At 37.8% G+C, this 22829-nt stretch overlaps 1 protein-coding gene across 1 annotated transcript in view; it reads left to right on the forward strand.

Moving 5' to 3' along the window:
- Positions 1-22829, forward strand: part of SLC12A2 (solute carrier family 12 member 2) — a 101388-nt gene that overhangs the window by 37016 nt on the left and 41543 nt on the right. Inside the window, exons 5-10 of the mRNA XM_084629696.1 lie at positions 2728-2867; positions 4579-4689; positions 10237-10345; positions 10899-11026; positions 11111-11195; positions 17471-17622. Coding sequence (XP_084485822.1) covers positions 2728-2867; positions 4579-4689; positions 10237-10345; positions 10899-11026; positions 11111-11195; positions 17471-17622 — 725 coding nt within the window. The remainder of the gene's footprint in view (positions 1-2727; positions 2868-4578; positions 4690-10236; positions 10346-10898; positions 11027-11110; positions 11196-17470; positions 17623-22829) is intronic.

Below are 22829 nucleotides of genomic sequence, written 5' to 3' on the forward strand. Positions count from 1 at the left end.
AAAGTATTTCATCACAGTAGTCAGTCAGCCATTTTATTATAAAAACCAGTAACAAAGTAAAGCAGTAGCAGTTACAAAAAAAACTCTTCACGATTAGACATACAGACAAAAATAAAAGGAGTACTTGTGGCACCTTAGAGACTAACCAAAAAATGCCACCATTGCAGAGCAAATAAGACATAGCAGGAACACCAACAACTAAACGTTAGCCTTGTCACAAGCATAAAATTGTCATTTGTCATTTAGCTGTTAATTAGAATTGACACATTTAACACTGTTCTCTTCTGTGTATTAAAGAGAGAAGCAAGAATATAGCTTTACTCTTTAATACACAGAAGAGAACAGTGTTAAATGTGTCAATTCTAATTAACAGCTAAATGACAAATGACAATTTTATGCTTGTGACAAGGCTTCTGGTAATAGTGCCATACCCTGTGTCTTGTAATAAGAAACTGTTTTTAATCTGAGCGCTAAAGTACTTTACAGATAATAAAAGAACCAGAGTGTAGTTTACAACCCATTTACATATATTAATCTTTCCAAACCTAGAATGTAGACTCTAGGATTTATTTTTAAATCTATTCCTTCTCTTCCCCCATCTGATCCTTTTAGGCACACGTAGTTAATATTTCCTAGTCTGAAGTTGACACGTTACTGGATTCAGAATATGAGATCTTCAACTTAAAACATCCATTATCTGCAACTCTGTGAAATTAATGGAGTTTTGCTCTGTATTTCCCCATACCTCCAATTATGTGTTGAAATGGAAATTTGAGGATTTTTTCCTTGCAAAAGTTGTATTCTTTAAGTGGGATACAGGTTGGGTTTTTTTGTTTTTCGGGTTTTTTTGTTTGTTTTGTGTCCAAGTAAATGAAACCCTATATAAAAGGTTAGATTGTTGCTGAAAGACATAAAAGACAAATTTTCAATCAGAGGTCAGTATTAAAATATAGAAATATGACATGCAAAGGCTACCTTTTGCTGATAAGGCCAGTATAGGGAGATATCATTAAGGGAATGTGTGTTGTTTGCCTGCAGACTTATTCTTAAACCATTGAGCAATTTTTTTTTTTAAAACATACATTTCTGTAGTGTCAAATTTCTTTAAATTGCTATTTTTTTTCCCAGATGTTACTCTTCCATCTAGCCTCCAGTGCCCCATTTTCTGTTTAAAAAGTTTTTGTGCATGGAAATTAAGACACTGAGAATATATTTCAAACTGGATAACAAAGGATTTTATCAGATATAACTGTTTTCAGTGTTCATTCTTCTGGAATTCATATGTTAATATACTGTTGTACTTGGATTTCTTGTATTTGTGAGAATTTCTTTTTTCTAGACAGGTAACAAGAAATAAGTCATTCTGCACAGTTGGTTTGACTACTTTCTATCAAGTTGTGTGCTATACCAGTCAATATTTATTTCCAGCATTTCCTATAGATTCTACCTGTTTAATACTAGAGAACTAAAGGGCTGTCTGACTTTAAACAGATCTTTTAGAAATTCTTTCTTATTGCAAATTAGGGGATTTTCACTTAATGCCACATTTTGAAAATCTAGAAAGATATGCCCAGACTTGTCAGGTCCATAGCTGGCCTCCTCAAAATTATAGCACTTAGGTTTTGAGTACAAAATGAAATTTCTGAGAATGTACAAGTAAAGTTAACTTAGTTGGAGTTAAAATTGATGGATGGGGAAGGCCAAAAGAAATGTTGAACCATGTTTTAGTCCCAAATGATCTTTATAATGAAGATTCTTCAAATTTTCATGTAGTACAAACTTGCTGAAATCTCATGCAATGGTTACATTTTGAAGAACTTTTTTAGGATTAATGATCTGAAGTTGTGCTTCCTAATTGAAATTTTTTTTAGATATAATATAATATTGCAGAGAATTCCATGAAGATCTGTCCTCTTTTTAAAATGATTATAACCTCCAGTTTTTGATAGGAATGAAGCTTCATGTGGCTGTTAGTAGCCAAAACTTCTCCTTTCAGAATGGCCATCTCTTGTTGTTCCCAATGGGTGTAAAGCCAAGCTGCTTTCAGGGTAGCTCTGAACAGCCTAGGGAGCAAGTACTTTGTAGCATGTAATAATTGAAACAAAATAGTATTTCTTGACTATATATGCATGTTTATGCTAATCTAGAGCAATGTATCTGATGGATTATTTAAAAAAAATCAAACACCATACCAAATATGTATTTATAAACAGATTTACAAACAAGTCATAATTTTTTCAGTGCATGTTAGAGGCACAAGTCCTCACTGAGGAAAAGTCTACTTCCATGTTATCTATAGGTAAAAGTGTGTCTAAGTAACAAAGCATTCAATGTTCCTCCATCCTTCAAAATAGTTTTGCCTGTTCAGACAAGCAAGTATCTGTAAAATTCCAAATCAGTTGTGTGCTTGAACAGTAAGACTGACAAAGCATTTCTGGTGAATGCATGTCTCAGGTGATGATGTAAAGCACCAGGTTTAAGTAATTTTAGTAACTTGGGGAAGTATAATCTCTAGATATAAGTTGTCACTATCTGTTACATACTGAGTTTTTGAACAGAAATAAGGAAAGTAGTTGAGATTTGTTATTTGTATTATCATAAGTGCCTAAGATTTAAGAATTTCCTTGCTGCTAGTGACTTTCTTGCCCACATGAATAATTACAGCTCTGTTGCTGTCCAGAGTTGCTGTCCAGAGTTCTAAAGCATTTTCATATCATTTTTCTTTAGGAGGAGCATATTATTTAATTTCCAGAAGCCTGGGACCTGAATTCGGTGGCGCAATAGGCCTAATCTTCGCATTTGCTAATGCTGTTGCAGTAGCTATGTATGTGGTTGGTTTTGCAGAGACAGTTGTAGAACTGCTGCAGGTAAATAGATTGCATTTGCTAATCTGTATGACTACCCTGACTTTATGCTAATTTTTATTAATTACGGTTAACAGCAGCATGTATTGATACGGTTTTAGGATGTGCTACAATATTACTTCTCATATTAATACACTGTTGAATGATGACATTCAGTTTGATATTAATACATTTTTTTGCATTTTGCCTTTTTAGAGTGGGACTAAGCTAAAATTGTAATAAAAATCAAATTGACAGCTTAGAAAAAAGGCTGATGAAATATGAGTTACTAATAAGCATTTTGTTGTTGTCAAGCAGTCCTTTTAAAGCTTAAAATGTATGGTTGTCTAGTAGAATGTTCCCAAGCTTCTTTTAAAGGATCTAGAAAGATTTAAAAATGGGCAGAAAATAATAGAATGAACTTAACTAAAAATCACAAGTACGATCTCATTTCCCTGGGACAGAAGTTGATTGAGAAAAATCATAAAATTCATGCTTAATGAGAAGAGAGAACCTGGAATGTGGTAATGTAGGTAGAGACTTGGGAGTAATACTGAACATGTCTGTGCAGCAATATGGCAGCAAGAGAAGGCCAGTGCATTTTCTGGGTTGTATACACAGAGGTATCAGTACACATAGTGACAGGGAGCTTATATAATCAGTCTCTCTCTCTTTCCTGTGATATAACCACACCTGGCATATAATAGATTATTCAGTTTGGGGCAATACATTACCATAAAGCTATTGGCAAATTGTATATAATTCAGATGAGTGACAGCAATGATTAAGGGTTTAAAGAGCTAAATGTATATAATTTGGCAAATAACTGCTAAAGATGCTGGGGTACATAAATCTACAAATATTTGAAAGGTGTAAACATTAAGGAAGAAGAGTAGTTATTCACAGTAGTATGAGAGGAGTGGGCTGGGGGTGTAAATGTTCCTTTTCTTAATGCCATCTGAATACCAGCAAGGATTTTCCAATTCTAAATTGTATTAGTTTGTAGAATAGTCTATGAAAGGAAGTGGTGGAGGTTTCTTTGCTGGGGACATTTAAAACTAGTTTAAAAAAAAAAAAACACACACACACCCCTAGATACTTCAGAACCTTTGTAAATGTAATACAAAGGATGATCTTGCATTGGTAGGAAGATGAGTTAAGGTTTTCCTTCACAACAGCAGCAGCCAGAGATGTCACACAGGCTCTCATACATTCAGAAGTCGGGTGTAATATAGAGTTAAGTGATGGTAATTGAGTTCTTAGACATATTAGTAGAAAAAAGCTACTACTAAAGAAGTGCCAGAAGAAAAGCTCTAGAAACAGTGAACCCCCTATCTACAAAGCAGTTATATCATGAAGAGCAGTAGTGGCACGGCATTGTGGAAGGGTTTGCGCTGTCAGCAACGAGTAACTTGTGAATGTTAGTTCTGTGACTGGCTTCTTTATGGAACCTGTCAATAAGGTTGCTGGCTGATATCCGTTCTGTTGGTTGAAAGCAGTCACTGCCTGTTCACTCATTTTCATGTGAATGGGGCCATTAGCTATTTCATTTAAGCCTCTGAACAATCTTCAGCTGGTCCTATTTTTTGCTTACCGACATCAGCAGGTTTGAATCAATGGTATAAAGGTAAACTATTTTTATTCACTTTCTAAACCACTACTCCCTCTACATTGTGTAGTAGGAAAAATACATTCTGCACTGTATGTAATTGTCTTTAAAATTGTTCTCTTCTAGGAAAATGATGCACTTATGTTGGATGAGATGAATGACATCAGAATTATAGGAGCCATCACAGTACTTATATTGTTAGGTATCTCTGTAGCAGGAATGGAATGGGAAGCAAAAGTAAGTAACTATGACCTAAAATTTAAAATGGTGACACTACTTGTATGAAGACCCTAGAGGAGCTCAATAATCGTATTATGTATGTTCTGTTCCAGATTCTGTTACTTTTTAATATACATTTGTACTTTAGTACACACCTCTCTCTATCTGTCGGAAATAAAAAGAAGAGGCCATGGATGTAGTTTAAATAGATCATAAATGTATTCAGTTATTATGTCTGAGAGTACCTGGCAACAAATTGTAGAATGTAGGAAAGAGGGGTTTGGCTCCTTGCTGTTTCTTCAGTTCCTTTAAAGGAGGTCAGGAAAAGGAGGGGGGCCAGCTCTCAGCTGATGAGATGTAGGAGCCCCCAGCCCCTCTTACTCAGTTCCCTTATGGGAAGCTTTACTTCAAATCCTTTTCCAATCCGTTTTATCCAATAACTGTATCCCTTCCATCTATACTGAGTACCTGCACTGGACATCTGCCACAAGTTTTACATATTAATTGCAACATTACAACCTAACTTCCCTATTCCAGTGCTCTGAGTCCTAGACCAGCTGTGGGGAAGGAAAAAATACCCAACCCATCCCATGTCAGTGAGGAAAATTTCCTCCCTAGTTCCCAAAGGAAAGGGGCAACTAGCATAATACCCACAGTGGGTCAAAAGGGAACAGAGTTCTTTTGGCTAGTACAAAGAGTGAGTGCTGCAAACCCAATCCTGGTACAGAGGGTATCTACCAGTCTGCATGGGTTATAAATATCTCCCCACTTTTCCAGACAGCAAAAAGGGCAGTTCAGTGACCTAGTCCTAACCTGGCCCCAACTGTTTCCTGCCCTTTCTGTACGTACTTGTAATCTTTCCCCTATGTACCCACCTGCTGTAAGGGAGCTCTTAAAGGGGAACACCCCTTCAAGCTAGCCAGAGAGAGACCCACACACATAAAGGTTTACAGTCAGCATATAATATGGATAGTGTCCACAACTCGGTAGATAATACAGTTAGGTAACCACATAAATTGTCCTCTTTCTCTCTCATTGGAGAGCTATTAATCTGGATGTTATTCATGGGTTTAGACCTGCTCAGTCTACTACAATGAAATTTAGGTTCCCATCTCTTCCTTCTGCCTGACTTTTTTTTATATTTCTACTGCACCATACTCTGATCTTAGCTTACATTCCCTCAACCTGAAAGAGCAACTTCAGACCCACTGATCTCTACAAACATTTGCAATGGAGTGAGAATTTTCTTTGAATGCTGGAAATTTCAAATGAACTAGATTTTTGGTAATTAGAAGACCAAGTTTCCTTTTAAAGACAGATTGAGGATTCTGTATGCTGAATCTACTTTTCATACATGTGGTGGGGCAGTCGCTGTGGCCTGCCCTAGCCCAGCTTGCCACTTTTACCACATCTTCTACTAGATATGTCTGAGCAATTTAGCACACCTTCTACTTTGCTTGTTCCCAGTGTCCCTTCTGTATGCCTCCCCACAGTGTCAGTGCAGCCTAGCCATCTGCCATTTTAATATCTTCCCTGAATCACTCAAGAAATGAATTGATCTACATTCTTAACCACAAAAGATCTCAAAAATCATATCTTCCCTCTTATGGTAGGTGATCAGGTCATCATTGTTTCCTGTGAATTCTTAGTTACAGAAAATGGCAATATTGTGTTGATGTACATATTATTTGGCATATCCTCATTCCTGACCGTGTTATCCAAGCTGATGTGATCTTTATAGTCCAGATGAAGAAAGAGGGTATCCTTAGTACATTTTAAGTGCATTTTTAGCAGTAGCTTATCCAGGGAAAGGGAATGTCTCTCCAGGTAATCCAGTAGCAGTGCCAACAGCAGTTCACAAAGAACTTAAACACAAAACAGAACCTCAAATTCTTAGTATGTTCTCTGGATGTTGCCAATTTTTGAGCTAATTTTTTAAGCACTTCATTTCAATTTCTATTGAAAAATAGTTTTATTAATGTATATAAATGAAGTTTATAATCATTTTCCAGTACTCTGCTCAGGTAGTCTTCAATGTCTATTGTTTTATAGGTTTCAGAGTGGTAGCCATGTTAGTCTGTACTTATTCATGTCAGTGTTGTGCACAAACAAGTCCAGTGGACAATGCTGAACTCCTGAATCTTTGCCATTAACTTGTTTCAATCTCTGTTAGTGCCTTCAAAGTAATCGGCAAAACTTTTGAAGCCATCATACTAAAATATCTAGCAATATTTTCACATTGCACAGCAAAAATAACAACTGGACAACAATGGCTTATGGTATATGCATGCCCACATACTATGTTTGTGCCATCGAGAAACAAACTTGAACCACCAGACCACTAGAATATTTCTTTTCCTGGAGGAACGGAGCCTGCCTGTCAGAGCAACTTGTACCCTGGGCATGACTTACCTTACGGCCAATTGGCTCAGTTACCAGAAGGAGGCAGCAGACAAGTGGGAGCTAAACTAAATATTCTGATGATAATCTGCTCTCCAAACACTTTTCATCTAAATTTATATGCAACTTAAAACAACAGCAAGGTACTAATATTTTGCTCTCAATAATGGCATTCTGGTGCATGGAAGACCACTTGTGTGGGTGGACATCCATCTGCTAATTCACAAAATGGTTTGAAAAACCACACTGATTTCCCAGATTCTAGTTCCTTAGGCTAATAAACCGATAGCAAACTCCAGAATCTGTTTCTGAATGCTTTGCTTTACCTTGAGCCCTAAATCCCTTTGATGGTCACAGATTGATATTCCAGCTTGAGAGTCTAAATCACAAGTATGGGTACCTTTGAGTGGTACTCTTTCTTTTCAAATCTCTAAAATCTAGAGCAAGGAAGAGCATTTGGTAAAAATCATTTACATAATATGTAGACCTTGGTCTAAATCCCCTCAGAATCTGTTGGAGAAATCTACCTTCTTATGGATGGCCTCCCTGAGGGATTAAACCCTGTTTACCTAAAGATTCAGTTCTCCATCATTGGGGTTGTTAATCAGAGTCATAGCAGCAGACAACTATGCCCCTCCCTCCCCCCCAAACCCTGTTGGTTTGTCAATCTTGTACAGAGGAGACTAATAGAAACATGGAACTGTAAACCCTTTTCTGCAGACCCTTTTTATATTCCCCTAGTTCAGTGCTTCCCAAACTTTAACAACCTGTGAACCCCTTTCACTAAAATGTCAAGTCTCGCGAACCCCCTCCTAAAAATGAATATTTCCAGGGATTTTCTCCTTTACCTGAGTATAAATTATAAAAGCAGTGATCTTGGAAATATAAAATTTGTTTTTATGACATGCTTATTACACACTTTATTTATTATTATTATTATTATTACATTATGAAAAAAGCAACACTCTTCCAAGATCACACTTTCGTAGCTTGTATTACTTAGAATAAGCCTGTTATAAGACAAGGCTCCTATGCTTCTTCAAGGAGTATCAGACGTGAAACAGTATGAAGGTATTTAAGCAGCCAACTCAAAGAGTTCCTCCTTCACAAGCATTCAGGTCTTGAGCAGTCCAGGCAAACAATGCATGTTACAACAAAGCTTAAACTTGTTCTTCTTAATCATTTTAAAAACCACACAAGCTGCCTATTTAATTTTAAAAACATCAAAAAATAGCCACCTCCCTTTCCGTTTCTTATAAGGAGTCTTGAAGTTTAAATCTCCTCAGTATGATAGATATACTCGCTTTGATCTGCTTAGCTCTTGGAAGTCCAGGGGCTCTGGGCTGCTGGTCCCATGCTGCCTGTCCACCATTCAGGAATTTTTTCCTGAGAACCCCCTGTAACATTTTGTGAACCCCCAGGGGTTCATGAACCCCAGTTCGGGAACCACTGCCCCAGTGGATGCCTGGCCATATTTCAGTATAGCAGTTTAGTTCAGTTGTAAGGGTAAATGACTTGGGAGTTCTGTCTTATAAAATCCCATCTTCAGTTCTTCTGTAGAAGAACAGGTTATTTGAGGGCATGACCTGACTGTGCATGGACAGACAAATGAGTTGAAATGAGAGCCATATTTTCCTTACATATTCAGGTCCAAATATCATGAATAAACTTTGAGCATTGGATGTGAAGTGGACTCTTAAATTTGAGACTCCTCTTCTTGGCGATAAGATAAAATGACTACGTGCTTTTCATGGTCGGTTTGTAAGACCGCTTTTAGATAAACTAAAGTGTATTCTGCAAAGAGTTTATTAAAGTTTTGGGCTGAAAAGCAAGACTTTGACCAATGAGACTTGCAGTCTGGCCACCTGAAATTTGAACAAAGCAAGCAAATAAATGTGTGTTTTTTTTAAAAAAAAAAAAAAAAAAAAAAAAGCAGTGCTCCTTCTTCGTAGAGGGATTTGTTGCTTTATAGTTGATACTTCCTTCTATAGGATTTGGCTTTTTACTATTCCCTGCTTCCCATGGGTAATGGCAAGACCAGTGGATACCAATGTATGAAAAGGAAAACTAGCTTCTATACCTGGAACTTTTATTTCTCATCATTGAACATATCGTTTGCAGTGGAGCAGGCCTTCTTTCTATATCAGATTGTTTGTAGGACTGATCTCCACAAACATCCTTTTTTTTTCTGTAGTGGTCTTAATTTTTTCAACTTAGTTTCTATAGCTTCAGTTTAGGATTTAACCTTCTGAAGTCCTCGCATTTTGCTGCAGCAATCAAGCAGAGGGGAGCCTAACACTGTGGTGGAATGAGTGGATCTTATCACATGACTGATTTCCAGCTCAGATCGTGTACTCTGTTATGAAAATTCAAAGGGCACAGCAAACTGTTTGTTTTTCCCCTTTGCAATTCAACTGTAAAATTCCAAAACAGCATATTGCTGAAAACTTTCTCTTTTTGTCTGTGGAATATTTTAAAATATAATTATTCAAACAATAGGAGTCATGATGCTGTCAAGCAGTTTGTGCCCCAAAATTGACTTTTTAAAAATCAAGTTTGTTTGCAAAACTTTGTTAGAAAAATGAATGAAAACTCTTTTGAATTCAAATCTTCCTCTCTACTTTTTGCAACCCAGTTATGTTGATTTTCTGATTCTCATGCAATTAGTCTGAATTGATTGAAACAACTAAAGTAAAACCACTGTGCTTAACCTTGATTTTTCAGTAATATCAAGTGTTGAAATCTCACACAAAAAAACTTAATGATTATTAATTATCGTAGTCACTTAATCACTATTTATATACAGTAGCAGTTTGTAGGAGAATATGTGGAGAAATCAATTTTTATTGCTTACACCTAGTTGTAGACATTAGTAAAGATCATTTCACTGTCCCAGACTATTAGGACTTATCTCTTTTTATTCAAGGCCAGTTTAATTCTTAACTTTCTCATAATTCTCCTTTTTAGAAATGTGTGAGTTCCTGCTCACTCTTCCTCCCTGTGTTTGGTTTTTTTTTTGTCCTGTTGTTTTCCACATGACTTATCTGAATGTAATAAGTGAAAATGGACTTACTTTAAATCTTTGTAACCTATTGGGACCAAGTCTTTCAGTTCACAGACTATATGGTAGATACTTGACTTTGATTGTAATTTTTAAAATTTCAGGCACAGATTACTCTGCTGGTGATCCTGCTACTTGCTATTGGTGATTTTATCATAGGAACATTTATTCCACTGGATAACAAGAAGGTTAAAGGCTTTTTTGGTTATAAAGGTATGCTATAACACTGAATATCTTGAATACAAACAGCTTCATAGAAAAAATTCACGTTTTTGCTGAAATGTAGTTCTATGTTGCTGTACTTCTTGTATTTCAGTATTGCAAAGTGAGAGAGTTCTAACCCCAAAAAAGTTTCATTGTGGATAGCCCAGTTTTTCCTAATTCCTCCATACACTTTACGTATTCACATTCCTAAAACTTCTTTAAACCTGGTAATTTTCATCCTTAGCTTCATTTTAAATTGTATTCAGTATGTCAGAACTAGGTATTTTATTTTTATTATTACTTTAAGAGATTTTTCTGTTCTGTTTTGCTGACTTTATTATTTTGAGGCTGGAAAGACATTCTTAGGGTTTCCAAGTATAAAATATTGCCATTTTAGACATTTCCGTAATTTTATATGCAAATGATATGATCTTGATTCATGGTTAGTTTGACTGTTTTTATTTGCTTTCACATAACTGCTTTAGGTGGAATTGGTAAATATTGAGATCCTATACAAACACAGTATAAGATAATAATTTTAAAAAATTCCTTTCTCTAACAGCTGAAATACTTACTGAGAATTTTGGACCAGATTTCCGAGACGGTGAAACTTTCTTTTCTGTATTTGCTATTTTCTTCCCTGCTGCAACTGGCATTCTGGCTGGTGCAAATATCTCAGGTGATCTTGCAGTAAGTAGTATGTTATATTACTGCTTAATGTACAGTTTGCATATTTACTTGTACTGCAAGTATTCATTTAAATGTTTCTTTCAGGATCCCCAATCAGCCATACCTAAAGGAACACTGTTGGCCATTGTAATTACCACATTGGTTTACATAGGAATGGCGATATCTGTAGGTAAATAGTTGATTTTTTTACTTATTAATTCCTGAGGTATGTTTTGCTGTAGCTATATTTTTAGCTTTATAGGCAGAATGTATAGTGATACCTATAACTAACAGTTTTTTGGGGGAAATTCACCCAGATTTGACTGAAGTTTGGGATAACCCCCAGAAAATCATTATTTCTATATGCCGAGTAGAACTTGTCCTTAATGCTTTGAACATTTCATCTGCACTGGGCATGATCCAAAGCCTCACTGAGAAGCCACTCTTTTTATCCCCTCTTCCTCCTCTCCTCCTCCTCCCCTCGCCCCCCTTAATCTAGGGAATGGCCCACTGGGCTGGGAGTCTGAGCTCAATGGAAGACCATGAATTCAATTACCTGTTCTGTTGATTGGCCTTAATATTTCACAACACTAAATATTAAGCATATCATCACTTCTGGCAGAAAAAAACCCAGGTTGCTCACAGGTTAAGGCTCATCTCCTTAGCTACGCAGTCTTTCAGAATTAATGTGTCAAATCTCTGGCGGCTGCTGCTGCTGCTCTAACCCTTGGTATCCACCCATGTTACAGCCCTTTAAACTTCGATAACATTCTCATGACTAGCACATCTATGTAACTCAATGCCAAATTATTGTTGCTTTCTGGTGGCTGTTCCACATAAAGAATAATAGCCTATCTGCTATCTGTTCCTCCTTTTTAGATCAAGTAGAGTTCTGTGCTGTGAATCTGAATCTAAAGGTCTTGCGTTCAAACCCTTTTGATTATGTGTTGGAGATGGTGAAAGTCAGTAAGGGTCTGGCTACACTGCATTTTAAAACTGGTGGCATGAGTTTCAGTGCCCGGATCTGCAGACTCAGACTTGCACTATGATGCTAAAAACACCAGTGTGGATGTTGTGGCTTGGGCTGGAGCTCTGGCTCTGAAGCCCATCTTCCTCCCTAGGCTTCAGATCCCAAGCTACAGCCTGAGCCCGAACATCTGCATTGCTGTTTTTAGCGCTATGGCACAAGCCTCAGTCTGAGACTTGCTGTCACAGGGTATGCCTACATTTCATTTTAAAACCTAAGTTTCATGTGATGATGGAAAAACATGAATTCCATCTCCTATTAAAACCAGGAAATTTAATACAAGACTTATATTAAAAGAATGTTATGTTAGCAAAACCAAACAATTAGGTTAAGAAATGCAAAAGTTATGATTGTCTATGCAAGGACCCTTTGCCTCAGTCTGCATAAGGATGGGTGATGAATGAGGCAGAGCTTTGTGTAATCAATTAGGTGATTTGTCTAATGGACCGCCCCCCACCCCCATCTCATTCACTATACACCTTCCAACTTCTGTGAATGATGCAAGGGGAATCAAAGTGAAAAATAGCCTTTTTTGTTAAGGCAGGAGACCAGGACTCAAAACTGGGTTCTGTCCTGGTCTCTACCACAGGCTTCCTATGTATTGTGTGAAGGGATGTAAATAACATGTAAAAACTAACCATGTAACCCTTAAAATTCTATCTGTTATATGGTTAAATGTTTACCTGGGGAACTAGGGGTGAGGGAAGTGTTACGTTTTAGGCAGGGCTCTGCTGCTGCTGCTGTGTCCAGCAGTCCCTGCTGCTGCTGTGTCCGAGGTCCTGGCTGCCACCCTGCTGCCGCCCAGCATCCTAGCGCTCACAGGGTCTCAGTATGGGATAGACCCTGGCCATGGGGACAGTAGCCTGGAGGGACCCCGGGTGCGCCGGGATCCTGGGCAGCACCAGGGTGGCAGCCAGGACCTCGCGTGCGAGGCTGGCAGCTGGGACGGACACCGGCAGCCGAGACAGCAGCCCAGAGGGACCCTGGGCAAGCAGGGCAGCAACAGGGACCCCAGGCGAGGAGCAGCAGCCGGGACCCTGGGCAGAGTATAACCATTAACAGAAACCGATAAGCATCAAGATTGTTGGTTAACTGGTTAAACTCTTACATCCCTAATTGTGAGACAAGTCATTTAAACCAGGATTTTTAGAAGTGGCTAATTTTGTTACTTCCTGGATAATCAGCCTGGCCTGATGATTCAGCAGTCGTGAGCTGCTGTCACTTTAGTTGAAATCAGAGGGTGCTGTGGGTGCTAAGCATGTCTGAAAAAGTCAGGCACTCCATGTATAAAATTGGGCATCTGAAACTGAACAGCCTGTTAAATCTTGGTCTTAACATCTTTCTCGACTCTGCACCTGTCTGATGGGGCTGATACATGTGGGGGGTGTAGGTGTTCTGAAAACACATTTTATTAATGAGTGAAGTACTGTGGTGCTTAGTGCAATAGAAAGCTCCATTAGAAAACAAAACCTGCTCTGTATTCAGTGCAACATGTGGATGGTGTGCAGTAAATAAGGCATTGGGTCATATATTAAATGAGGAGGACTAAAGGAAGTTAAATAGATAGTACTGGCTGAGGAGGCAGCTAGCTATTCTGGGTACTGAATAAGACACAGGAGCCATGATGAGGAAAACAGTGTAGACGTATTTTGGAAGATGCATCATGCATATATGCAAGGTGGCAGGATTAGGGTTGCATAGGCAATTTTAATTCCGTCATTTGTTAACTTTTGAGTGCTTGATCTTTTCTGTGGTGCCCATCACTATAGTAATTGAGTGCATCACAAACATTTAGTTAATTTGCACAACGCCCTGGAGAGATGAAAGGTGGCATTATCCCCATTTTACAGATATGGAATTGAAGAACAAAGATTAAGGTTGACATTATCCACTAATTTTGGGTACCCAATTTCAGACACCTAGGACCTGAGTTATCTGAGTACATAGCATTATATAGTACTTCACATATTGAAGAACAGCTTCCATTGACTTTAGCTGCAACTGTGAGCACTCAGCACTTCTGCAAGTCAGACCCAGGCTATCAAGTTGGGCATGCAGAAAATGAAGCATAGATAGTGGGTACCTCTGAAAAGTTTGGTTTAAGTGGCTTTCCCATCATCACATCAGAATTCTGTGGCAGAGGCAGGAATAGAATAGAGTTTTGCGAAGCAGCATTCAACTGTCTTAACTCCTTTCTCTTCCTGCAGTCCCCTGCCTCATTCACTACCTGCCTTCTGACTTCTACAACGAATGAAGCAGTGGTCCTACAAACAACATGTCGTCTTCATTACATAACCCTAACTGATTCCAAGAGTACAGTCCCTCTTGTGCTCTGAATGAAGGATGGGTACTGTGGGAAAAAATAGTCTTTAATTACATGAACACATACTATCATAATGCATACACATGAGGGGCCAGATTAAAGTTGCATCAGCAACCTTAATTCTGGCATTTTCTAACTTTTCAGTGCTTGACTTTGCAACCTTAATGTTCTTTTAATGTCGTTTTGATGTGTGTATTTTCCTAGGTTTTTATAAAAGCAAACTGGAAAAACAAATTCTATCATGTGGCAACCATATGGACATGGTTCATCATGGTTGGATCTCTTAGATCCACCGCACAGACTTGTGGCACTTAAGCAAGGGTTCCATTCCATCCTCTGGAGGTGGAGCTATAGTATTCCTAGACCATTCTCCCCTGTCCCTTTCAATGTGTCCTTGACTCTTCTCCATTTTCTAGCTCCTCATTCCAGTCCCATTCTCTGTACCTAACCAGTTCCAGTCTCCGCTCTTCAGGCTTCTTGTCCCATTCTCCCCCAACTCCCAGACCCAATTTAGTCTTGTCCCATTCCAGTCTGGCTCTTGCCATCTCTTCATTTCAATCAGGCAGCTTTCTCCTATGTGCTGCCTGGGTGACAGCAGACCGACTATTGAGAATGCAGCGGACTCCCAGGTTTCAGTTCTGGTACCCAGGCCAGAGCTGCAAGTGTGGGGAAGGTCCTGTTCAGCTCTGAGCTTGGAGCATGCCAGTGCAAATGAAATCTTTGTGGAATTCAGCTGCAATCATCTAATAAGTCTTTACTTAAATTGTGCAAACTGGTGTTTTTGTTTTTTGTTATTAAAGGTTTATAACTTGATGAACTTTGGGACAGCAAAAGAGGCACATCTCTGATGCAAAAACCACCGCCTTCCAAACTTTGAGACCCTTATCCAAAGCATGGGGGCTCTAGAGCTTTTCAAAGTAAAGATCAGTGAAAATTTTAATATGGGTAAAACAGTGTATTTTTCACTAATCTCATTCTCAAACTACTTAAGTGTTTTGGCTGACATCTTCCAAAAAAGTTAGCCTGAGGCAGGTAATTGGCATGGAAAATTTCAGCCCAAATGGTTGAGAGAGATTGATATATACAGAAATATTTCAACAAAAAAATAAATTGAAATCACTGAGCATCATCTTAGAAATTTAAATCTCATTCTGGTAACTTTCAGAGGTAATATACCAGTGAAATATTTCCTTTTCAGAGGAGAAGCCATCAGATATCACATGCTGTGTTTTCTTTCATTCCTAAAACGTTCTTGTCATTCTTTCTTTGAAGAAACTTGATCTGCAGATCAGTAAAGACTAAGAGAATTCCCTTAGTTCAGTCTTTAAAACTCCTAATTAAATAAATCTGTTTTCCCTTAAATACTAGATACTAGCCATTAGCCAAGATCCATTTAACTTAATTCCAGTAATTACATATAGAAGGTTAAACAATAACCATTTTGCTAAAGATAAAAGAGCTATAAATGTCAAAGTAGAGATCTGCATATTTTATATAGCAGGGTTTTTGAAACTGAGTTCATTAATAGCTTAGTTTATTCTTGTTAAACAGGTGTAACTCCATTTATTACCTGGATGCTGATCTACTTATTCTTTGTACTGTCCACAGTATTTCTTATTGGCCTTTAGCTGGGGCATCACAAATGATTAATTATAATCTTGAGTGAATTAAAGACTACAGCTATCAGAGTGATGAAACTTCGTTAGAAAAGATAGTGAGTTTGTTTTAAAAAAAAAAAAAACCCTCAAAACTTTTATTTACTATTGTTACTGCCCACTAAGTGGTGTGGTTTGTTTTTGTTTTTTGTTTTTTTGGGTCAGCTGTGTTACTCTTAATCCTACAAATTAGCTGGCCTGCAGTGGGCATCTTAACAAGCTACTTAATATGTACAGACTATTATGGCATCAGCTGATTTTGAGTTATTGAGAAATGGAGAACTTGAATAATGCATTTTTGTTCAAAACAAGCAAATTTTGAAGTGAGTGTATAAGAATGGCATTACAGGTGGTGAAAGGAAATTTTCTTTCTGAGCACCTGCCAGTATAAAATATCCGAGCGAGAGAGAGAATATATAGACAGTTTCAGACTAAGTTATAACAGCCTGACTAGCTAAAACTATTAGTGTGTGGGGGGACGACATCACATTTTCAATAACATGACTATGTTAGACTAGACTGCCTTTTTAAAAAATGGTAAATGATGATTTAAAAGTGTGTGTAAAACTTTTTGTAATTTAGAACAAAGGTACTTATATAGGTGCCTCCTGGTTTTATTAAAATACTATCAAAACCAAAAACCAGCAGTAAAACTCTAGCCCCAAAGCAATCCAACAGGTGGCACTTCCCACTCAACCTACATCTCCTTTGCCCCCATCAGGCCAGTCTCAGTCACAGGTTTGGGGTTTTTGTTTTTTGTTTTTTGTTTTAAACTCATGTAGATGATAAAACAGCATTTTAAAACATTTTTCCAGAAAAGAGAAAATAAAATTGCAAATGTATTGCCTGTGCAAAACGTGACTGAGCACTCATAATATGAAAACTAACAAATGGAGAACAGCAAGAGTGAAAACAGAACCATGTATGAGGGTATACAATACCAGTTGTAAATAAAAATTGCCCAAGAAATTGACATGCACAGCACAGGAAAACAAAAATAATATGGGCATTTTAAAACTGGTGATATTTATAATCTTAACTTTTCTCTATGTTAGTTTCTTTACTTTTATTAATTATGGATTAAGTAAATCTTTTTATAGAATTTCTCTGCTTATTTGAGATGCAGCCAACAAAAGCCGATAGCTTATGTTAATGTATTAAAAAGTAAAATAATGTACACATTTGAACTGCAAGTGCTTTGTATTGATGATATTGCTAAAACATTATGCAATAACTAATGCATGATGTTTTCTTGTTTACTTTTCCATCCAAGAAAATGAAGCATACGTGTGTTTGTTAAATGTCAGGAGTAATTTAAAGGAAATGCTCTTGTTTTCTAATGCTGAACCGTTAGAATATACTTCCTAAAAAAAAGAGAATTGAACTTGACATAGATTTTTTTTTTAATAGACTGTTTAATTGCCACTGGACAACCTGTATTTTGTTTGGGTCCACACTAGGTTCTTGTGTTGTTCGGGATGCCACAGGTAACATCAATAGCACCATCATTACCGAACTGACGAATTGCACTACTTCCGCTTGCAAGTTAAATTTTGATTTCTCATCTTGTCAGAAGACACAGTGTCCCTATGGTCTGCGGAATGACTTCCAGGTGAGAGACGCTTTAAGGCTTAAGAGAGCATCAATTGAATGTTTTTTTGGGGGATGGGAGGGGCGGGGAAAGGTGGTATTTATTGAGTATAGTAAATTTTGTGAAATAAGCCTAGATTAAAATATAGACCATCTACTGTAAATGTAAGGAAAGTCTAGAATACGTTTTTGTTCTTTAGGAAACAAGTCCCTTTTTTTTTTTTTTTTTTTTTTTTTGGTAAATGTTGTTTCATGTGTGTCTCTTAAAGGCTTTCTTTAGTGAGGCATTTTCATTGTTCTGTATACATGAATGGCAAGGTACATTTGTACTAAAGAATTTTACTTTTATCTCCAGATACTATAATTGGAGTAGATCCCTGTTCTTGACATGAGCAAATTGTGTGGGTGGTAGGTTTCAGAACGTTCATGGTTTAAAGTTCTGAGCCATTAAACCTTTCTAGCAGATAGGTGTATGCAACCTAACAGAGCTTTTGCAGTCATTAACTTTAACTATCCCTTGCCTTTTATCTTCTAACAAGTGAAAAGCTTTTTGGTAATACTGCTGTTCATTCCCTCACTTTTCTAAGTAAATTTTCTCCTATCTTCATCCTTATTCTTGGTTTAATTTAAGTTATAACATTTATTACCATGCTGATATTCCCAGGATATGTTTGAGTTCAAGGAAAAATTTAAAAATGTTTATCTTTTTAAAAAATTAAATCATTACCATACTTAAAGGGAAACCCATTAAATTGAAATTTAGCATATGCGTTTAAGAGGTTAGTTCTGTGCTTCCTTCTCCCCATACGCACACCAGTTTTTGTGACTTTACAATCATTTTTCCTATTTTTTGCTATATTTATTTCTCTCCCTGTTCCTTTGTGAAAAACCCACAAACAGGTGAAATTGATTGTGTGGAGGGGACAGTGGCCTGCCTATAAGGGAAAACTGACCGGCATAACTATTCCAGAGTAACTTCCCTGTGTGGACGCTGTATTCTGGAATACATGACTTTGGGCATGGCTACACTGGAAACTTCAAAGTGCTGCCAGGGGAGCATTCCCACAGCAGCTCTTTGAAGTGTGAGTGTGGTCGCGCGTGAATGCTGGGAGAGAGGTCTCCCAGCACTCCTGGTAATCCACCTCCACGAGGGGATTAGCTCAGAGCACTGGGAGTGTGGCTCCCAGCTCTCGGAACCTGTCCACACTAGCCCTTTAAAGCGCTCAGACTTGCTGTGGTCAGGGTGGGTGTGTGATTTTTCATACCCCTGAACCAGCAAGTTAGAGCGCTATAAAATGTAAGTGTAGAGAAGCCCTTTAATTCCTTGTGTGAGTGGAGTAGTTATTCTGGAATAAAGTCACTTTTCTTTAATCCAGAACACTATCTGCATCAGGAGCTATACTGGAGATATATATTTGTATGCAAAACAATTCAACTTTGAAGTGAGCATATTTACAATAATTATGCAGGTCAACTTCCCCATATAGATAAATCCTAAAGGAAACACACAGTGCTATTTAAATACACACAATTGAAAATACAGGCAACTTTCATTCTGCCAATCTGTTCCAAACTAATTTTATTGCCAGTTACTTTTCAGACAGAAATGTCACTTAAAATTTAAATTAATGGTGTCCTTTTTAAAATGGTCAGTAATCACAATAATATGCCTGATGGAGCTCTAATTTTCTACGATTCAGTCATCAAAATTACTCATTCTACAGCCTAATTCTCCACCCCCCCCCACCCGGCCTGTTGCCGAATGTCAAAGAAAAACAATGAACATTGCAGTTTGTCTGGAATATAAATAAATGTAGGTTCTCATGGGCATGGGGAAAGTGAATTCCAGGGTCAAGATTTTCAATGTGTCTGCTGCACATCGGCATTTAACACATCTAAAAAGACCTGATATCTAAAATAGTTTTAAAAAACTTACCTGTAGCAACAGATCTACTCAAGATAGATCTCTGCCAATTTTTCTGTTCAGTGAAATCTTGCTAAAATGTTTTCTGTTAATAAAAAGAGTTAGACTATCATAGATACATCAGAGACACAAGTTGGGTGAGGTAATATCTTTTATTGGACCAACTTCTGGTGGTCACAGAGGCAAGCTTTTAAGCTTATACAGAGCTCTTCAGACTAGGAAATGTGCACAGAGTCCCTTGCTCTCCCTTTCCCCCTGTGACTGGAGGGCTGTTAATGGGCCACTTCACCTTGAATGGTTCCTTGAAGGATGTGTTTACTGCTTATGCTAAACAATCTGTTCCACCTTGTATTTAACTGTGACTCTCTCTGTATATTTCCTGGTCCTGAAGAAGAGCTCTGTGTAAGCTCAAAAGCATGTGTCTGTCACCAGTAGAAGTTGGTCCAATAAAAGAGATTACCTCACCCACTTTCTCTCTCTCTAGTATCCTGGGATCGACATGGCTACAACAACACTGATTAAATACAAGTAGGTCACTTTGTATTAAAATTGTACAAAAAGAAATCAAACTAAATGCATTCAAGGGACATACAACCTGTGTGAAATGTCACAGTGAAAATCTACCTAAGTGTAGAAAATGTATGGCTTGTGTAAAGTGTACACGATAACCAGACCTCATCTTGGTAGTCACAACTGGTACCTCAATTTTATTTTTAATATAAATACGTGTTGCATCCAAAAAACTGTTAGAATAACATTACAGTTACAAAGTCAAGCACTTGAAAGTTAGGGAATAACAGTGTTAAGGATGCCTGTGCAACTTTAATTTGGCCCCTTGTGCCATATGCATTATGATTGTTTTTAATTACATGATCACATACTATTTTTTCCAGTGGATCCCTGCCTCATTAAATGAACAGATAATTTATTTAAAATTTCTCCACCTTTTAATATGTGAGCCCAGGCGTTATTACATACACTATCCAAAAATTTCACTGAATACAAAATTAATTTCCTCATGGCATTTCAATGGTGCTTTCACCAGATTATTTGATTGAGTGATTCACAAACATTAATTAATTTGTCTTTATAACATTCTTGTGAGAGGTAGTACTATTATCCCTATTGAGCAGGTTGGGATGTTAAGGCCAAAATTGTCAACTAACTTTGGGTGTCCTATTTGAGATCTGATGGTTTTTTTTCAGCGTACTTGGCATTTTTATAGCACTTGTATATTCAAAGTTGTAATATGAGTGCTCAATACATGTGCAAATCTGGGCATCCAGAAAATGAGCAGAACACAATTAATGGTCAACCATGAAAAACTTAGTTTAAAAGGCTTGTCTAACATCACACAGGAACTCTGTGGCAGAGGAAGGGATAGAATCCAATTCTTCAGAGCAGCATTCAACTTCGATTTGTTTACTTTAGTATAATAGAGACTTTTACAAAATCTAAGAAAAACAGGAATATTTTCATTAAGTTCTTCAAAATTCCAAATGTGCTTAAAAAACACTTCCCCCTGCTCTGTTGGCATCACCCAGCATGTCCACTAGAAAATGAAACTAATGAGAATCTCATTAAGAAAGTGAAACTGGCCAGTGTGTGATTGTCATGCTGAGAAAGGCAACAGTAAAACAAGTACCATTTTTTGTTTTTAATAACTTAGTTGCTGAAGTAAAATGATCTTTAAAATTCTGCTTGTATTGGTCTTCCATTTGATAATTTAATTTACATTGAAGTGTGAACATGTACAGAAAACGGTATGAATAATAGACAGCTATCTCAGGCACTAATCATAGTTTCCTTTTCCCTTTCATATAAGTTGCTTAGAAATAATATCAATTTATTAGATGTTTGTTCCAAGTAATTTTGTTTGGCTGTCTCCTCCATTAAATTCAGCTTTGAATTTTGGATTTTTAAAAATGATTTTTGAATTGGACATTATCACTTTCAGATTTGGAATGGACTTCCGAATTCTTCTAATCAGCATCAGAGTAACTTGAAGCATCTATTCTTGGCAAAGGAGCCGCAATAAGCCATACTACAAACTTATATTGGTATAACTACATCTCTCAGAGGCATGGAAAATCCACTTCTCTGAGCGACGTAGTTAGTATGGTCTATACCAAAGGTTAGGTCAGTATATGTTGATGGGAGGGCTTCTCCCTCAACATAGCTTCCGCCTCTTGTGGGGGCAAAGTACCTACCCTGATGGGAGAAGCGCAGCTGTGCCGCTGCAGTGCTGTAAGTGTAAACAAGCCTGTAGTGTCTTCAACCCTAGGATACAGAGAACTACTCTTTCCATAATTACCCTGTAGATGAGTTATTTTGGGCTTTGGTACTTGGTATCCTGTAAGAGTTCCAATTCAAACAATTAGGTCATAGATTTCTCTAGTGTTTTTATTTTTTGTTTTTTAAATTAGGAAGGAGGTCTTTCCCTGGCTTTGGAATCCTTTGCGGATAGAGCTGGGCACTACCTAATAATGAATTCTTGTTCAACTAAATAGAAGTTGAAATGTATTTTATTAGCTATTTATTATGTATTTGAAATTTATATAATGCAAGTAGCAGGGATTCTAACAGATTTTTTTTAGCATTAAAATGAGTTGTATCAATGTCTCTGAGAGAGAGAGAACCGCACAACATTTGAGTAAGAAATAAAATGTCCAATATTCAGAAGTAATAGTACTCCTGGGGGAATTCTGCGCAAATTCATCTGTCTTGCATAATTTTGTATTTTCCCGCATAAAATAAGTTTTGCCTAAGTGCTGCAGCTGCATTCATGCTACGTTCTAGTGCCACAGCGGCCTCTGGTGGGGAAAAAGGCAGAACTGCAACACTTCTTCTTCGGCAAAATGTATGTTATGCAGGAAAATACAAAATTCTATGCCCAGTGCTGCAGAGTTCCCCCAGGAGTAGAGTTCATCACAGCACTCTGCCCGCAGAGCCAGGTTAGGACAGAGTGGGGCACACAGGGCTGCTGGGGGGCTGGTCACACTGAGGTTCAGAATGGCTAGTGGGGCAGGGGACAGCCTGGAGAATGGGCTTAGGAGCTAGTGGGGTGAGAGCGTTGAGCCTGGGGATGGGGGGGAGAGGGGCTGCAGAGGCCCATGGGAATGGGGGGTGCAGGGACAGGGGCAAAGTGCCTGACTGAATGGGAGAGGCTTGGGGTCAGCCAAGGTCTGCATGGGGAAAGCTTCCCAAAACCCTAACAATCCCACTCCTCCACTGAAAAGAAAAACCTCTGACCCACACCCAACACCCTCCAGGTTCACTCCTAGGCTTCTTTCTTCTCAGTCAAC

Source organism: Lepidochelys olivacea (genome assembly GCF_965140295.1).
Source record: "Lepidochelys olivacea isolate rLepOli2 genome assembly, chromosome: 5".
NCBI lineage: Eukaryota > Metazoa > Chordata > Testudines > Cheloniidae > Lepidochelys > Lepidochelys olivacea.